Source organism: Pithys albifrons, chromosome 4 (assembly GCF_047495875.1).
Source record: "Pithys albifrons albifrons isolate INPA30051 chromosome 4, PitAlb_v1, whole genome shotgun sequence".
NCBI lineage: Eukaryota > Metazoa > Chordata > Aves > Passeriformes > Thamnophilidae > Pithys > Pithys albifrons.
The window spans coordinates 30,884,722-30,904,015 of record NC_092461.1 but is presented as its reverse complement, the minus strand read 5'-3'; the positions used below and the strand labels follow the sequence as shown (position 1 = coordinate 30,904,015).

The window sequence follows — 19,294 nt, the reverse complement described above, 5'->3', positions numbered from 1 at the left end:
TGCTGAGGCTGCAAACACATGTAGGAACCCTGCTATGGAAATTAAACCAGGCAACACCAAGATGGACAAGGCCGACTGATACAGCTGGGGAGGAGCTGTTTGGGCACAGCCCTCCTTCAGATCTACAGAGGGGATTTTAAATAAGTATCCTGTGTCTTCAAACAGTAAACAAACATCAAACCCTCTGTCGGATGGCAACCTGAATGACCTACATTATCAAAGATCACAGGAGCAAACACTGTCAGCGTGTAACAGCATCTGACAGGGCCAAGGGCTCGTCTCCTGAGCAGGGCTGAGCTACAGAGCTCAGCTCCAAAACCCTCTGGTGCTGCTCTCCTCAGTCCCATTCGGTGCATTCCAACCAAGACTCGATACTAAAGCTTTTAAGTGAACGTGAGACTGGGACAAAACCCAGTGACTGCATAAACAGAGGAAGAATATAAACCTTGTCCTGCCACACAGATGTGGAGAATGAGTGTAGTAAACAAACTGGGAGTAGGGAAGTTCAAGTTCTCCAAAGTAAATGCATAGTAAGAATTTTTTAAATGCAGAAGGAGGTGCAAAACTGCCATCTTCATAGGTTAAGTATCTTCAAAGAATGACTGAAGTCAATTCTGCTGTGGGGTAGGAGGGCAGACTTCCTTTACCCCCTGGAGTTTGGAAGGATGCAGGTCATTAGACAAAGCCTCATCACTGTCCTTAAAATTCTACTGAAAACCTTACTTTAGGAAGTTCTAGATAAAAAAAATTTCAGTAATTCAGTTACTGATGTTTCCAGAACCACAACCATGGTCACCACCTCTGGTGTGTCACTATCCTTTGGCTCCCTCACCTGTCCCTATCACAGAGCCTCAAGTTCCAGTAACATCTTTCACTCCTCTTCTTGGAGGATGCCTGGAGGATCAGGGAACAGCCAGCAGGAACTTCAGTGCTCATTTCTAATTTGTTACTGGAACTAAAAGCCTTAGTAGCATCCTAAGCTTTCATTGGAATCACAGAATATGCTGAGCTGGAAGGGACCCACGAGGATCACTTGTGCAAGGGCACAGGGACCCACGAGGATCACTTGTGCAAGGGCACAGGGACCCACGAGGATCACTTGTGCAAGGGCACAGGGACCCACGAGGATCACTTGTGCAAGGGCACAGGACAACCCCGAGTGTCACACACCAAGTGCTTCAGAGGGTCATCCAAACACTCCTGGAGCTCTGTCAGGTTTGGTGCTGTGCCCACTGCCCTGGGGAGCCTGTTCAGTGCCCAACCACCATCTGGGGCAAGAACCTTTTCCTGAGATCCAACCTGACCCTCCTCTGACACAGGTCAGCCATTCCCTGTGGTCCTGGGGATGGACACTGGAGAGACAAGCAGCAGAGATCAGAGATGGCAGCTCAGCTGCAATTCCAATCCAGGCAAGTTTGCTCCACTAGGACACCTGAAGACAATCTGAATCACAACATAAACTCTACTAATCCTGGAAATACAGTTCCAGCATTTCTCTGTATTAAGCCTTTACAGAGAGAGTTATCACCAGTAACTCTCAAGGATTTCCGCGAAACAAAATACAACTTGAAAAAAAATTCAAACCATGTGAAAACATTCCAGTAAGTAACCTGAATGGACAAAGACTACAGACTTTAGTTTTAAAGATCTTCTTAAAGGAATCATTACTGAACAAAGATAAAATCTGGAAAACATCTTTGTGCCAAACAGTTTAAACATTTCTTAGGAAGTTTCTCATCCATCTCAAATGTGATTGCAGCCCACTGCTGGAAGCACAGGCATTTCACACCCCACTTCTGTTATCCTGACCCTTTGTCAGAATGAACTCCTGAGAAAAAGTGTGTTTGCTACAAGAACAGACTTTGTTCTTGCTGTTGAGTTTGACCCTTCCCTATGAAAACCTGAAGAATATCAGCTTCTTTATACCTGACAAAATAATTCCTGCAGTTTTGCATATTCAGGTTACTGATCCCCAGGCAGACCTGCAAGAGACACCACAGTGACCATAAGGAAAGGGGATACTTTATTAAATATGTTCTTGACCTGAAAATGGCAAAGGGAAGGGGGGGGAGGAAGCCACAGGTACCATTTTTGTTATTACTTCCTTTTTCCAGCCTTTTGCTGAGCAAACAAACCCAGCACAAGGAAGTTGTGAGCTCATGCCACAAGCAGAGCAGGGGAGCAGTACATTCAGAGCTGTTGAGGATGTGAAAATAAACTAAAAGAAAAATCATACCGTCCTTTATTTATGGTCATTTTAGGCGTAACTCACAACAAAATAGTTGGTCAAAGTTCAGCTGTGCAGTGTTTTTCTTTGGGTTCACTCTGGTCTGTGATGTTACTCTTCAAACAAGCTCGTGTGTATTTTGGGAGAAGATCTCAAGCCGCTCCCAGCCCAGGTCGTGCAGAACAAAACACTCACTAACATTTTGTATAAACCAACTACACAAGATCCAGCTTGATTTTCAGAGTCTTGCTTTCAGTACCACTTGTCCCCACCCTTCCTTCACTCCACAGGTGCTGCTGTGAAAACGCTGGGCATCAACACACTCTGACACCACAGCAGGGGGCACAGAAATCCATGGAAACTGCGATTTCTGAGGAATAGTCGTGTGGAAGCAGAGTGGAAACGAGCCATGGGCATCAGCAGAACAGAGCAAAGAACACACTTTAGGTCCCATAACTACTGATTTCTTCAGTTTGGCCAATTCCATCTTTTCCTTAATTACTTCTGCAGCAGAACAGACCTTTCAGTGGCTGCCCTGAAGGTTCTGTGCTGCAAAGGAGCAACACCATCTCCTTCACAAGGACCTCCATTTCTGAGGCTGGCTCTGCTCTTGGATTTATTTTTTTACCCTGCAAAAGAAAATAGATGAATTCTCCAGTCACTCTTAGCAGATACCCACCCCCTAAATTGTCTATACAAAAATTTTTATAAATTAAAAAAAACCCAACTACTACAAAAGTAAAAATCAACCCTGGAAGTGCCTAATTCCTTACCAAAACCCCTTTAAAAATCCCTGTAAAATAACACAATGTCCCGTTTTCGTAGCCTGGGTGGAATCCAGGTAAAATTCTAATTTAGGTCGCCAAGTGCATCACTTGAATTACCCTTTTCAACATCTCCCCAGCTGCTCCTGCACCACCACCAGCAGCCAGTTTGCCAGCAGGAACATCCATGTGTGTGCAGGAGTGGAATGAACTCCCTCCATGGCAAAGCCTCGCTGAATCCCACCTGGCAGCTCCTGGACACAGGGATTTATTGGCACAGAGCCAACAAACTTCTCTGTGTTCCTTTGACACCAAAACAGGCAAACAGCTTCTCATAGCACAAAAGCATCAGTTCCAAGCAAAACATGACCATGAGTTATTTGTTTTTTGACAGCATGTAATGCAGAGTTCTAAGTCCTGCTGCAATTCCTGACATTCTACTGCCAAAAATCTGCCAAATCCCAAAGTTTCTGTCCAAGGTGTCCCCTTCCCCCCTAAAAAACAAGCCCATTGAATTTTCAGGCTTTTCTTCTTTTATATTTTGTCCAAAAGCTCTGTGAAAAACTTGCCCTTCCTTATTTTTCCTAAAGAAGAACACCAACTCTTAGCATGTTTAAAATAAAGCACTGGGTACTCCCCCCTCCCTGCACCCCTAAATATGTAACAAATTTCCCATCTCTCAAGTGGAAGAGTGAGAAACCTCTCCCTGGCAAACCTGGATGAGGAGTGTCACCAGGAAGCTCAAGTTACTTGTCCATCATTCTCAGTGAGAAAATATATATAAAATCTTATTATTTCTAACCCCAAACTTTCCAAACTAGGAATAAAATCAAGTGCACTATCTCAAGGAATAAAGAATATGTGCTGCTGACTTAATTCAAAGCTGGACAACAACACCAGAAATAAGGATATTTCAGGTCTTTCAGAATGGAACAGCCACCCCCCTTTTACTGCCCCTTGCAAGAAATTGAACAATTTTCCCTAGGAAAAGTATCCTTACCCCTCCAAACAGCATAATTCCTAAATTTGTAATACTAATTTCTAAGGAAGCAGATAAAAAAATTCCGATTTGCCCTAAAATAGAAATTAGAACAACTATGAAAAAAATATTAAGATGGTATGCATTCAATTGATACAATTTGTATATGATGCAGCCTGGACTGCTGGGATTCTTCCTCGTGGAGATGAGAGGAGTAAGCAAGAACAATCCTCACAGCAGTGTGGATGTCCCCAAACCCTTGGGAGCCAGACAGGAAAGGACAGAGTGGTGAACTGGTGGGTTTTTGTTTGATTTGAACTGTCAGAGTACTGACCCAGCTTGTGAACACTGACAGGAACACGGGACTTCCATGTCATCAGCTCTCCCTCCCTGGATGACTCCAGGCTGGTCACCCTGGCAAGGGGATGGAAAAGACAACCCTTTCATGAACAAACAAGGCCAACAAGGTGATCAAGGGAAGTCAGCATGGAAAGGGAAACCATCCTGAGCAACCTCATGGACTTCCATGATGGAAGTACCAGCCTGGTGGACAAGGAGTTGTCATTTCTCTTCATTTCAGCAAGATTTTCAATGCTGTCTCCCTTGACAAGTCCTAACAGACAAATTGATGAAGTTATGGACTAAATAAATGGACAGTGAGATGACCTGGAAACTACCAAGTTCAAATTTCTGAAGGAAAACCACTAAAATTTAGGTAACTTACAATTTCCTGAGGTGTTTAATACATCTCAGCATTACTACCCAGGTCAGCCTCCCTGACAAACATGTTACTCCTCCCAACCCAAGCTGTTGTTATTGTCCTGTATCCATTGGCTATAAAATATGGATGGCAACAGGGAAGAGGGCAGTGTCACAAGCACAGCCAAAATAAGCACACAAAGTTTCTCTGGACAGACTTGCAAATAGATAAGATTCAATGTCAAGATCTTAGTTGTCACCTCCCCAAGTGTTCAACACAAAAAACTCCAGATATCCAACAGCAGCAGATTTAAAAGGATAAATACATTGCTTTTCCAAGGATCAGAGCTACACAACAAGGGGAAAGGCATTTTGTGAGGTAGAGATGATTAACTAAAACTACTGTACAGAATTGTAAAACTGGAAGGTTTAACACACAAGTAGCAAAGGGGAACTTCCTCACAGTGACATTTAAGTGTTTTCAACAATAATCTCACCCAGTAGTAAGAGAAGTTTTGCGATATGGAATTTGGAAATCCAGAAACAGCACTTGCCTTGCTGGTAGTGAAAAGAATTAAAACTATGGAGCACATCTGCATCAAAAAAAGGAAATTCTTCTTAAACCTCCTGAACCATCAGGGGCATGCAGGGAGCTGCTCTAATCTGATAGCACTAATATTTCATAAACTCAGATGTTCTCAGTTTCATACCCTCTCATTGGTAAGAATACCCCTTCATGCAAATAAAATCATTACAGCCCAAGCCATTACAAATATCTGAAAATTCAGTGTATGGTTGCATAAAAATCAGAATTCTTAACAGTTGCAGAAATTCCTACAAGAAAAAAATTCTTGATTTTCCAAGGGATTATGAACACACAGCTTTTAGAGAAAAAGTGCGGGTTTCCTTGTGCAATCCCTTCAGCACCACGCCAGGCACTCTGGGAGGAGAGGAACTGCTCAGCCTCAGTGCAGCTTGCATTTAATTCCTATTTAAAAGTGAAGTGACAAACCCCAAAGCCAATATTTTGTGCTTTTTGGACTTGGTTACCTTTCCCCCCTTTATGCAGGAATATTAACAACAGTTCAAGCTGCTGAGTTTATTCTCAGCTGCATGAATAATCGCTGCATAATTTATTACCCTCTGTAATACACGTGAACATTTATTTTAAGAATTCTGCATAACCGCCATTCTGTCAATTCCTGCTGCAAGAACTATCTGCCAGGTCCTCAGCTGATTTATTTCCCAGCTTTTACCATCACAGCAAGTACAGGAGCCAGGGGGGCTTTTGGAATGGGAGTTCTGTATTTAAATTCACCCCACAGGCAGGTGTAGATGTGGGATAAGGAAGATCCTGTTCTGTATCAAAAATAGCTTGGCCAGCAGGCCCAGGGCAGTGACCCTTCCCATGGACTCTGCGTTGGGGAGGCCACACCTTGACTGTTGTGTTCAGTTCTGGGCCCCCGAGTTGAGGAAAGATCTTGAGGGGCTGGAGCGGGGCCAGAGAAGAGCAACGAGGCTGGAGAAGGGACTGGAGCACAAGTGCTGTGGGGAGAGGCTGAGGGAGCTGGGGGTGTTTAGCCTGGAGAAGAGGAGGCTCAGAGGTGACCTCATCACTGTCTGGAACTGCCTGAAGGGAAGTTCTGGCCAGGTGGGGGTTGGTCTCTTCTCCCAGGCACTCAGCAATAGGACAAGGGGGCACGATGGGCTCAAGCTCTGCCAGGGGAAATTGAAGTTGGAAATCAGAAAAAAATTTTTTCCAGAGAGAGTAATCAGGCATTGGAATGGGCTGCCCAGAGAGGGGGTGGATTCCCCATGCCTGGAGGTTTTTCAACTGAGCTTGGCCGTGGCCCTGAGTGCCATGATCTGGTAAAGGGACTGGAGTTGGACCAAGGGTTGGATTTGATGATCTCGGAGGTCTTTTCCAACCCAGTCGATTCTATGATTCTGTGATCCCAGAGAAAAGGCAGCAGGAGGTTGTTCTGAGGCCCATGGAAGGTGCCAGGAGCTGCCCCTGCATTCATGAAGTGGATCAGGTGGACAGAGAAGGCTCAATCCTATGGAAGCAGTAAGGCCATACCCACCAACCACACACTGATAATTCACAAAGACCCTCTTCAGGCTGAGCTCAAGTTGTGTAACTTGCTCTCTTTGTCCTAAATAACCTCAGGTACCAAATATGCTGCATACCTGGAATTAAGCTACACAAAGAATGATCCTATTAAATTTTGATACCTTATGCTAAGAGAAAGCATGATTTTACTTGACTCAGATCTTGTCTGGAGAAGGGACTCGCCAAGAACAAACATCTCTATGTAAGAATCCATTCTGTGAGTTTTTTGTTCCATTTTTAAGCCAAACCCAGTATATGCTCATTTCTTCTATTTGTCTCTAGTTCTTTGATACAGCCTTTTGCTTCCTTGTTATTTCTTGATTCTGTGATGAATATTTGTAGTACAAGATGAGGAACAAAAGACCAACTCTAAAGCAAAGTCACCTGTATCACACAGAGGCTACAGCTGTTTTGAATTCAGAGTGTGACAAAATCCAGGAGGGATTGTTTTTAATCCCAGCAGTGTCAACAGGGGATGTTTAACTGCATTTACCAAAGGAAACTGGTATTTGATGCCTCCAGGCATACTGTGAACACACTCCTGTTGCAAGAGAACTTCACATCAGACAGAACTGTGCTCCCCATCCACCTCTGAAATTTTATTTCAGCAAGTTGCTCTCCAAGCCCTTCCTGGTTCACATTCCAGAACTTTTCTGTGCTCATCTCCATGGCCTCCATCACAAGGTAGAAACCCAACTTACCCATGAACTTCAAAGCAGTGACAGATTAATGCAGGGTAAGTCTCCTGTGTGATGATTTAACCATAAACCTCATCAACTAATGCACTCACACAAACAATCCTTCTTTACAAGAAGATTTTGCTATGAAAAGAGTGTTCTGGACGACCTTGGTGTGCCGCTGACTGTACCAAATTTACATGTGATACAACCTCAGACAACACACCACCATGAAGGCCACTTCAAGTGGCCTTGCAAAGTCTTCAAACACTGCAAAAGTCCCCACCCTGTCCCAGGCTATAATAAAAATTTAAATCACTAAAAGGAGGTGGCCAAACTGAGAGCATTTCTAGTGACATCTATTGTCCACTTCTGAAAGCAGCACCCAGGGAAAAAGGATAAACTTCCACACTGGAAATAAGAAAATACCATTATTTATTGCCATGATGAGTTCTAATGATTAAAACTTCCCCTCTGAATGTAGAACCTTATCTTTATTCAATTATATTATATCTTTTATCCAGACTGCTTTTCCAGTTTTTTTTCCAACTACCTGAAGGGAAGTTATAGCCAGGTGGGGGTTGGTCTCTCCTCCCAGGCACTCAGCAATAGGACAAGGGGGCATGGGCTCAAGCTCTGCTAGGGGAAATTGAAGTTGGAGATCAGAAAAAAATTCTTTGCAGAGAGAGTGCTCAGGCATTGGAATGGGCTGCCCAGAGAGGGGGTGGATTCCCCATCCCTGGAGGTTTTTCAACTGAGCTTGGCTGTGGCACTGAGTGCCATGATCTGGTAAAGGGACTGGAGTTGGACCAAGGGTTGGACTTGATGATCTTGGAGGTCTTTTCCAACCCAGTCAATTCCATGATTCTAATTTATCAAATTTCTTTTGAATTTTAATCTCATCATTCCACAGGCTCCTAACTCTTTTTGTGTTGGTGTTACTGGCAGAGAGAGGCACATAAAGTCCATCATCATGGTCATTAATAAAAATACTAATAACACAGGAGAAGTCAGATCCCTGAGGGACTCCAGCCTGCCCCTCTGACAGTATTTTAAGCAAGTCTTTAGAACCTTCTCTCCCTGAGCAGTGGGTGTTGCCAAGCCCTGGTACAGGCAAGTCATGGTGTGCAGCTTTTATATCCTCCACAAAGCCCTCTTGCCATGCCATGGGAGGAGCTCTCAGTTTCAAAATCCTGGCAAACTTTGGCCCTCCATCAGTACTTTCAAGACACAGCTGAAAAGCACAACTAGGACACTGCCACACACAGACTGGAAAAGGATCATCTCGCTGTGATTCACACCAGAAAGACTCTTCAGGTCCCAAATAACAACTCAGAGAAAGTTTCATCACCCATCCTTGTTCTGGAAGCTGCAGTTTAAACTCACAATAATCCTTATCTTCCCATCAGCCTGACCTAAACACCAGGTATTTATTTTTCCAATATTTACCATAAGTACTTGCCTGTCTGACAACCACTCTCAGCACTCAAAATCATTTTAAAGATGCTTTTCTTAAAAGAAAACACATTTGGAGTTCTCTTCATTGCTTCCTGACAAGATGTTTTTGTTTTTTGCTCTAAAGGTCTTGTGGAAAGACTACAAACATATCAGCCATCAAGCTTTCAGCTGAAATTGCCATTTGATTCCAACCTTCAGAGCAGGGATTGCATCTCAGCAAGAAGAAACAAAAGAATACACAAAAATACATAAGCAAAATCCCCAGGGCAGAGGGCAAGGACAAAAGGCAGCAGGTCTGACAGTGAACATGCAGTGCACTTCAGTCAGGATTCCAGAATTCACATCACAAACAGAGATGACAAACCCCACCTGCCAGGAACAGGAAACATCCGCACCCTGAGCTCTGCACCACAACTTGGGCCCATGGCACAAATTAACTTACGAAGTTCAAAACTTGGTTAAACACCAAACGTAACAAACAATAAACAAAAAATGCTCTTTATAAATAATCAGGTCGGTGGAGTTGGGTTTTTTTGTGAAGGGGCAGTGCTTTTGGCGCAGTTTATTTATTTCTTTTTAAAGTTTTTGTTTGGGTTTTTTGGTTTTTTAACATCACTGACAGGAGAAATAGGGGCCAATAGAGCAGGGGATATTTCCAGATCCAACACAAGTCTCCTGTGACCCCAGCCCTGTCACCTCCCCTGCTCCCACCTGGGGAGGTTCCTTCCCCAATAACCCCCCATCCTCCCCTCCCTGCACTGTCCCTCTGAATCCCCCTAATTCCATTTGTGCCCACTCCTGATCTGCTCCCCTGGCAGCTCCATCACGTTCCAGCATTAACTACTACACATATTTAACAGCCGCCTATAAATACACCTCGGTTACCTCCTCCCCCTGTCAAAATACACTATTTAAATGAAAGAATCTGTACCTCAACAGGTTTTGTTTTACCCTCAGATCCCCACATGACTAAGTGCCATGGCAGTGCCAGTAAGAACCGATATTCTGATTATATAAAAGCATGACTGTATCACAAGCAAGCCCTTAAAAGCTGCCTGCTGTCACATCAAGGCATAAATGAAAGAAGAGAACTTACCTGCTGGCAAGGGAAGTCTTGAAATATCTGTAACAATAAAGAAATACATTTAGAAGCAGAAGAAAAAATAGCTCTACAATTGCATTGGCCTAATAATTTTCCTGCAAGGCTGTACTTGTTTAATAAAGCACATTATCTGCAGCAATTTGCTGGCTGCCAGGGCTGCCACGTGCAAATCAAAAGCATTTTCCTTGTCTCACCCTGCTCATTAACAAGATTACTCTTTGCTCACCTAACTGAAGGGCAAAGATTACACTGCAAGGCAATGAGTGTAATTACTGCAGCAGAATACAGGTCACTATGCACAAATTAAGTGTTACACACGGAACTCTCCATCATCACCTGCAGAATTACCAAGCACAAAGTGTCAGGGTGGTCTTTTCATACTAAATGCCAAGGCTCCCTTGAGCTGCAAACAGTGACCACTGGCTCAGGTCTGAAGAGGTCATATTACAAATTATACACTAAAAAAATATAAATTAAGTTTTCCCAAACAGTTAATTATATCAACTCTAACTCATTATATTGTTGCTGCCTGTTTTTCGTATTTCCACTTGTCATCTCATTACACATGATCCTAACTGGGACTTGAGCTCAGAACCCACAAAGAAAAGCAAGAATTCCTCAAATCTGTAAGGATAAGGACTGGGGACACACATCAAGGGGTTAATGAAAACTGGAATAAATACAAGTAAAAGGGGATGAGAAAAGGGAAAACAGTAAAACAAGTGAGAAAAACCCCCCAAGATGAACCGAAGAAAAAGATCTGCACAGTTATTTCATTAAAGGGAAAAGCAACGTTGAGTAATAAACTGTTGTACTGGGTACAAAATCCACATGGGAACTGAACTTTAGCCACAGGTGTAGCAACTGAAACAGATGCAGAGATTACCAGGGCAGATGTGCACTGCTTTGCTACCTATTAGAAGAAATAACGAGGCTTAATAAATTTATTAGCCCTGCTCACACCAACAGACCGTTACCATCATGCTTGCTTCTCACTGACAGTCCATTCCGTGGCCAGAAAACATGGGAAAACTTGAACACCATCTGAAATTTAAAGGGAGCCCACTAAAACCTTCCAAAAATGAACTGTACTGCTCTGAGGAGATGGTGAAACAGCAACACAAAGTTGAAATACACTTAAACCATGAAATGAAAATGGAATGGGATACCACAAAAAACCCAGAGAAAACACTGCCTGGCAGAACACAAAGTTTAAAAAGATATAAGGCGCATTTCAAAGATGCTCATCATCATGTGTACTCAGGAACAAAACCATCTTACATGCAAGAAGTGCCCTGAGACAGGAGAAAGCCAGGCAAGGAGACACAGAACTGGGGGAAGCAGGAGAGTCCAGTGGCCTTGGGCAGCAGCTCCTGCTTAGAATCCACACCAGCACACAGGGAATGCAGAGGAGCTTCCTCCCATGAGGAGGACACGTTGCAGTGACAATTAATTTGGAAAGTTACATGAAGATAAGTGTTGCATCTTTCTGTAGGTTTAATGGTTTCCATGTACTTTTTTAAGAGTCACAAAAACCCTCCTGCTTGTCACGAGGCTACACAACACCAAGAGCTGCAGCCACGTGAATAAAACATCTAAAGGTGTGGATTAGAAAACACCGTATTTGATTTTAATTATCCTACAGTGATGGAAACTAATCTCTAAGTTCCATTAAAATTGATGAACACTGCGAAATTTAAGCTACTACACAATCTTATGAACTGCAATAAAAGCATCTTTTAAATCCTGTTCTCTTGGGCATGTTTTATCACAGCACTATTCCTCCTAAAGCAGACTATTTGGTTACATGTGCCTACACACACATTGCAATAAAATAACAGGAAACATAACCACCAGAAAAGTATGTTATCGCACATACACAGATAGGCAGCAAACACTCAGTTACATCTCGGGATTTAAGCCCCTCCAGGGAACACTCTGCAGCCAAGACACACACACTGTTAACTCAAGAAAGGCCTGACCATACTCCAGTGTTTGTCCCAACACCTGAGCTGCTGTTTCCGCTGTGACCTCTCCTGGCAGCACTCGCAGATCCTGTGACTGCCCCAGGAGCTCCCCAAATGGGGCACCCACACCACCAGCACTGGTGCTGCATTTCAGTCAAGCTCTGCATCCAAAGATTTCTGCCTTCCATGTTCCACTGCCAGTGAGTCCCATCAGTGCACTGACTGCAGAGATGCTGCACCTCTGGGACAACTGAACAGCTTCCTGCACCTTCTCCTATTACAATTTAGTGTAAGAGACTGTTTCCTACAATTAATTGGCATGCATTAGATTTAAAAACAAGTCAGACAGAGGACATTGAAGCCGGAAGGTCACATCAGTCTACTCAGAAGTGCATAAATGCATTTAGTCAGGTCCTTGTACCATATTTTTCAATGATTTCCAATAAGCACGAGATGCTCTATAGCTGATGTCTTAATTCTGGCAAACACCAACCACTACAGAAACACCAACTCAGAGCAGCATAAATGAAATAAACACCATCATGGCTCCAAAGATAAAAGTAACGGTTCCATTCCTTTGTGTACGCAGAGACCACAAGAGTAAGTGAAAGGCCCATTCCCTCCATGTGTTCCTACTTCAGGAACTCCCCTACCCTTGGGTTTACCCCCTTCTTCCCAGCTTACTCTCCTCTTTTCTGGCTGGAAACTTCTTAGCTTTATTCTCCAAATAAGGTTTTTCATTTAACATCTAACACTGTGGATTCTGGCAACACTTAAAAAGCTTCCTTCACTGAGAGGTAAACTGAGAATATGGATTGAAGTAGCGACTCGTTTCAGATTGCATTTACAAACTCGCCTTCTTTACTGTGCAAAACTTCCCCCTTCTTGAAGCACATTACAGCATATCCATCTCTGGGGAGAAGGAAATCACCAATGCCAAGACTCGAAGAGAAAACAGAAGTTAGGGTCCTCATCTGGTTTGCCACTGAAAGACTGGAGAGCATTTTCGGGAGCTGTCCCGTTGAAAGGATTCCCACACATGATGGGACTGACTTTCCTCCCCCAGCTGAGTTCCTGCAGGCTTCAAGTGCTGTCACACAAACCACCTTCACAGCAGCTCTACAACATGGACCAATCCCACATTTCTATCTGCTCCAAAGTCGTTCTTCAAAGCGAAATCTAAACTGAATCAAGATTTCATGTCCTTCTGGCTCCTCCTGGTCCTCTCATGGGATGATCACTCCTGTTCTGCATTTATGTTCCTCTGTATCTCACTGTCCTGCTTGGCAGGGACCAAGCTGACAGTTCCAACAGGCAGAAATTAAAATTACTTTTGCTCCATGTTCTTTATCCCATTCAGATTTTCCACACTGTGTAAAGGTTAAGCCACTCTCAGAGTAAACTGTTTTTATCCCATACAGGTACTGGGAGGATAGCGCAGACAGCCTCAAGAGCTCCCTTCCAACCAAGGTTTCGCTAATACCACAATTACAGACGACTGTAACAGAGCAGGAACAAGCTGAAATTACATTGGAGGTGCTACAAAAAAGGTCCTCAGCCAAAGAAAACTTGCCAAGTAAACCAATTATGTCCATGAATTTGCTGAGGAACAGAAGCAGCAGTATTTTAAAGAAACAATACTTGTATTACTTCAGTATACGCTGAGATGGTTTGGGGCAGCACAGTCCTCAAACAGGCTTTGTGGATCCCAGAACCACTGGTTTTTTTCCATGATTTATGGACCAGATCTAAGTCTATTTGCTTTTATGACTCTATGCCTTACACATTGTAGAGTTTCACTGAATGTTTTCTTAGAAATGGAGCCACAACTTTAAATCTTCCTTCCAAGAGTAACATCTAATCATCAAAAACAGGAATATTTTGTGAGCTTCCTATTCCTACCTCAAGGTAAAATGAGAGTGTGGCTCCATGGACAACTCCAGAGGCTCAGCCTCTCACCCCATCTGCAGCACTGATCTCTTTCCAGAGCTGTGGTAAGCACAGACCACAAGAAATTCAATCCTCTTTGCTGCAGCAGGAGCTGACTCTGACCTAATGGCATTCCCTTGAAATTCATTCAGATATTCAGTTCACAAACTGAGCCCTCTTTCCAGGGAAAAGTAAAGGCTCAGAGCACACCAGGAACCACAACCCACAGCCTGCAGGAAGCTGAGCAGCAAATGTCACGGCCAACAATCCTTCCAGCTGATGAGGAGTGTCAGACACAACATAAAATGCAATGTTTCTGTGGCACCAAAATAATGTAGTAATACAGATGCATATTCAGCTTTTAGCCTGATGCTCAAGGATGCTGTCTTAGAGGCTGGATCTAACCCCCTGGAAATCTCCCTTCCTACATTCTCTGACAGGCTAAAAAGGCAGCTGGATGTTCCTCCAGCCTTTAATGAAGTTCACATCTCATCATGTGGGTGAAAATATTTTTCTAAAGAGCAAATAAGTAAACAGAAAACAGTCTCTTTAAAAAAAAAAGTTTTGTAAAATTGCATTTGTTGAGAAACTCAAGGATTTTTCCATGACCATCCAATCTACTGAGCAAAGACCTTGGAGACACAATGAATCCATCCTGACAGCACACCCATTAAGGGAAAGCTATTCAAAAGTTTTACAGTAACTGTTTGCATTGTTCCATATATGTCGTTTTTTCCCTCCACCGTTAAAAGTGCATCTCTTCATTCTAACCTAAATCTAACCTACTTCTAATTTAGCAATCTGCAGGGCTGGATGTTAACAACCTTTTATTCAATTATTTCACACATTAGGGCAATTTTAGGGCAATTTTCAGGAGCGACTCAATAAACCCCATTCATACATTAACTGTGTAGACTGAGAGGCAGAAGTGGTCACTGTAAAGGCCCATTTTCCCTAAACCTTTGCTTATCTTTACAACTCTTTAAATGCTCAAATTATTTTTGCTTCCAGCAGCTGCCCCGATTTGCAAACACCAATACCTGACACAGTATTCACACGTCAATCAGAACAGCACTAAAAATACCATTTGCCTACTCAGATGGAGTTTTGGCCCCTGTTGACATATTTATTGCATTTGCCTCAGGCACAGCAGCAGCTGAATATCCAGTTTAGCTGCAAATCTTCATCTGTTCCCCTGGGGAGAGAAGGAGCGGGACAATTATAGCACAGACACCTCCATCCACTACTCCTGACTGCAATTACTTTGTGGCCAGATCAGAAGAAATTCAGCGTACAAACCCTCACATCTCAAGTTTACAGCCCCTACTTCACAGGAGATCCACATTGCACAGGAGTCCTTTATTATCTTGGTTTAAATCTTTGCTTCAGTTGTGAGTATCAGCAGTAATGATTTAATGCTTTCATTTCTCTCTGCTGAAAAGGTTAACGAGCAAGCGGCCAGGAATGAACCCTTCGACACCCTCCCCAGGAATCGTGCACAGCCTGTGCTGTGCTGCCGAGAAGTTCTGTTTAACCAGTTATTGAAGGCAAGCTGCTGCCTCTGGAACACAACAGCAACACCAAATTAAGGCAAGGAAAGATGAGAGGACCAGCTGAAGTACTGCACAAAACACTGAGGGTTTCTTTTCAAATTATATGGTTGGTGGATAAACAGGTAGGAGGCACAAACACAGTGTAACCACCACATCTAATATACCTCAAATAGCTTTAAATATGTGAAATATTGAGATATTACACCAGTAGCAGCATCAGCATCCTCATCCTGTACCTGGGGAACACCTTCAGTTCAGATTTGCTTCCATAATTTGTCAACTTGTTGTCAGTTTATTGTTGCATTCTACTCACTACCCCAATCTTTTCTTTGTACCTGCCTTTGTGCTCTTCCCATTTGAAAACAAAATCAGTATTTAGTCTCCTTAGTTTATAACATCTACAAAACACCCCAAATCATTCAGCAGTTTCAAATCACAATGTCCCCTCTCCCACTGAAACTCCTCCAAATTCACTCTGCTTATGGTTCTTTAGTACTAGTTTTTGAAATTGAAAAAAATCCAGACTCTGATTCAGACCCTGGGAGTAATCCATATGTTTCCCTCCATCTGGGCTGAACTCTGCTCTGATGAACTCTGCATGCACCTGGAAACTTCCAATTCACTTACACCACATCACTGAGCATGACCACAGTTATCTCTCCAGCCACCAGGAGCCAAATTTGAGACCAGGCACACCGAACAGTAGGACATGAAATGAAAAGGTTCTGGTGGAAGCCACATTTAAGGAGGTTAAGAAGAGGAGGAAAAATTACTCAATCATTACTCAGGGCAGGTGGGATCAATCTCATTACACACTGAGCTACAGAACATGCAGTATCCAAGCAACTCAGACAGAGAATTTATTCTCAATACCTACTTTAAGGACTAGATACACCTCTTGCTTACGGGGAAGAGAGGTGTGAATAGAAAAGGGGTTAAATTAGTTCCCCAAGAGTAGGTTTTAATCAGCATCACAAAAGGTAAGTGAAATCTTCAAGTCTGCAGGTGATATTAAACTCTTATGGGTCAGCAAAAGCCATGTCAATGGGGGAAAAAATCAACAAGGATGTCACGAAATGAAACAAGCTGCTAAAAGTCAGCAGATACACTTCAACACAGAGCTGTGATGTGAGGCAGCCGGGGGAAAAATCTGAGCAATACCTCCTTAACCAAGGAACACTTGCACTTTCTCCAGTTCCAGCTGCGGGAGGAAGGCTGAGTCACTGTTTTCTCTGAACTCATCAGCTCGCACTGTAGTAGCTGGCCAAAGGCAACAAACATTGTGGCTCATTAGGAAGGGTACTGAAAACATGGTACTTATGCATATTACTGTGCACAACAATCAAGCACCAACATGTTGTGTCCAGTTCTGGTCTCTGCACCAGCAGGAACACAAAGCAGAGGGAGAGGTGTCTGGAGTGGGGCAGCTGAAGTGATCAAGGGATGGAACAGCTGCCAAACAAAGACAGATGAGCAAATCTGGGGCCCCTCAGATGGGAGGACTTGAGGCTCCCAGTGAATATCACCACAGCTTACAAGCAGGGGGAGAATAGGAAAAAAAAGCATCCAGGGAAGAGCAAATCAATGCAGCCCCACTGCTCAGGGTTTGTAGGAAGCATCTGAGCAAACTGCTAGAGCTCAGCTTCAAAGCAGTGCCCCTGCAGAGCTGGCACTGAGCTGCCTGAAGTTCCTGCAGGAGAAAGGTGGAGGCAGGTACTGCCAGTGAGCTCAGAGGGAGCTGTCACAGTCACAGAGGGGTGACAGGGAAAAGATGGCAAGCAGCAGCCAGGAAGGTACCAGCTGGCATTGCAGCTGCAGTGGGGATGCTGAGGAAATACAGGACCAGGTGTGCAAACTCCTGTTGCAGGGACAAACCTCCTACTGCCACCAAGGCACACTGCTGGGCTGGAGGGGCACTGGTCACCCAGAAGCATCTCTTGTACCAGCAGCAGTGTGGCTGCAGGGCCAGGGCAGTGACTGTCCCTCTGTGCTGGGCACTGGGGAGGGCACACCTCAAATCCTGGGGTCAGTTGTGGGCCCCTTATGACCAGAAAGACATTGAGGGGCTGGAGCTTGTCCAGAGAAGGGAACAGAGCTGGGGAAGGGTCTGGAGCACAAGTGTGATGAGGAGCAGCTGAGGGAGCGGAGGGGGCTCAGCCTGGAGAAAAGGAGGCTCAGGGGGGCCTTAATGCTCTCCACAAAGAAGATTGTAACCAGAGGGGAGCTGGTCTTTTCTCCCAAGCAACAGGAAAAGGGGAAACAGCCTCAAGCTGCAGGAGGAGAGGTTTAGGTTGGGTATTAGGAACAATTGTTTCATGGAAAGGGTTGTCAAGCCCTGGCACAGCTGTGCAGGGCAGTGGTGGAGTCCCCATCTCTGGAGGGGTTTGAAAGCCATGTACATGTGGCACTTAGGGACATGGCTTAGTGGTGGCCTTGGCAGTGCTGAACCAACAGTCTTACAGGTCTTTTCCAACTAAAATGGTTCCATGGTTCTCATGTTCTCAAATTCCCTGCCCTGGCTCTGTGAAGATGTGGAACAGTCACGAGCTTAGACATTGCCTGTGAGGATATACCTGCTCAGTCAGGAGTGCTGTTCCAAGAATTCCAGCTACAGTACAGGAATGCTCTTATCCTTTAAGGGCTCACCGCAAAAGGAGACGTGGGTAACTCTGAACAAGCCCAGGAAACTTGAAAAGCACTTCAGATGTTTCAGGAGGGACACATGTGTGCTGGCAGCGGCTCAGATCTGTCAGGAATATCTCCAGCACCACGACCTGGGATCACACCATCCTTTTGGAAATATTGTGACATTTTATGAACATAACAATCCAGGCCCTCAGGCAGGCTCAGGGAAAGCTGCAGAATTGCACTCTGTATGTGTTGAGCTACCCCCCATTTGCACTACAGTGTTTGTTCTTCCAAGTGACGGCTTTAGCAGATGATTTTCTTTCAAAAAACTGCCCTGACATTGCTTGCTATGATTGAAACTCCCTTGTTGTTGCCCATGATGGACTTGAGACATATAATGTGCCACCACAGGGCACCCATGCCTTCAAAAGGTGACAGGAGTTTGTAGTTCTGCTGAAATTCAAATTAGCTGTGCATGTCAGCAGAGCTGGTTTGTGCTCCAGGTATGGCAGGAACACAGCAACGGGCATGGAGATCTTTCAGAATGTCAAACAGGTGTGTTTCCAGGTACAGGAATGAATGCCTAGGACTCAACCAGGAATGGCAGAGAAGGAGGAGAAATTACTTCAGGCAAAATAGTAAAAAACTCAAGACAGAGCTACTCACCCCAGCCCACAGTGCAAGAGAAAACTGCTTTCTTGGGTGTTTTTTTTATGGCAGGGAAATTGTTCTGTTTTTTTAAACACTGACTAGTTAGAAAGATTTAGAGTAACAGACTAACAACAAAAAACACCTGAAATTTCCTTTTGGAATACTACTACAGTATTTTCCAAGTTTTGGGTGTTCTGTTTTGTTTTAAAGATAAATTCTTAGAAAGTTGGGCAAGTCATTTCCTTTCATGCTTCCCACTGTAAAATGATGCTGTTTCCATGGTTCTGGCACACACATGGATTCCAGTGTTACAGCAGCTTTTCAGGAGCTAGAATTCAAGTTTTAATTTAAGTTTTTCTTATTTGAAGTTATGGGGCATTCAAGATGGGTGAAAGAAGGTTGAAGATAATCAATGCAACCAATAAGGAATGAGGGGCAAAAAATTTAAGAGCTTTCCAGTAAAGAACACACACAAAGTATTCTGTCAGAAGTTTAAGAAAATATTAGCACCTTGGCACACACATTGTGCTTACCTAAAAATACCCAA

The 19,294-nt window shown here is 43.8% G+C and overlaps 2 protein-coding genes across 7 annotated transcripts in view; one reads left to right on the top strand and one right to left on the bottom strand.

Annotated features, from left to right (window-relative positions):
• The window catches only part of PTK2 (protein tyrosine kinase 2), a 186,268-nt gene that overhangs the window by 136,646 nt on the left and 30,328 nt on the right, over positions 1-19,294 (bottom strand). For 4 of the 6 annotated variants that reach the window (XM_071553777.1, XM_071553772.1, XM_071553773.1 and 1 more), the window contains one exon: positions 10,014-10,040. The exons of the other annotated variants lie outside the window; for them this stretch is intronic. The gene's annotated coding sequence lies outside the window, so the exon portion shown is untranslated. The remainder of the gene's footprint in view (positions 1-10,013; positions 10,041-19,294) is intronic. 6 annotated transcript variants of the gene reach the window in all.
• The window catches only part of LOC139671415 (basic salivary proline-rich protein 2-like), a 32,804-nt gene continuing 32,134 nt past the window's right edge, over positions 18,625-19,294 (top strand). The window contains exon 1 of the mRNA XM_071554239.1: positions 18,625-18,663. Coding sequence (XP_071410340.1) covers positions 18,625-18,663 — 39 coding nt within the window. The remainder of the gene's footprint in view (positions 18,664-19,294) is intronic.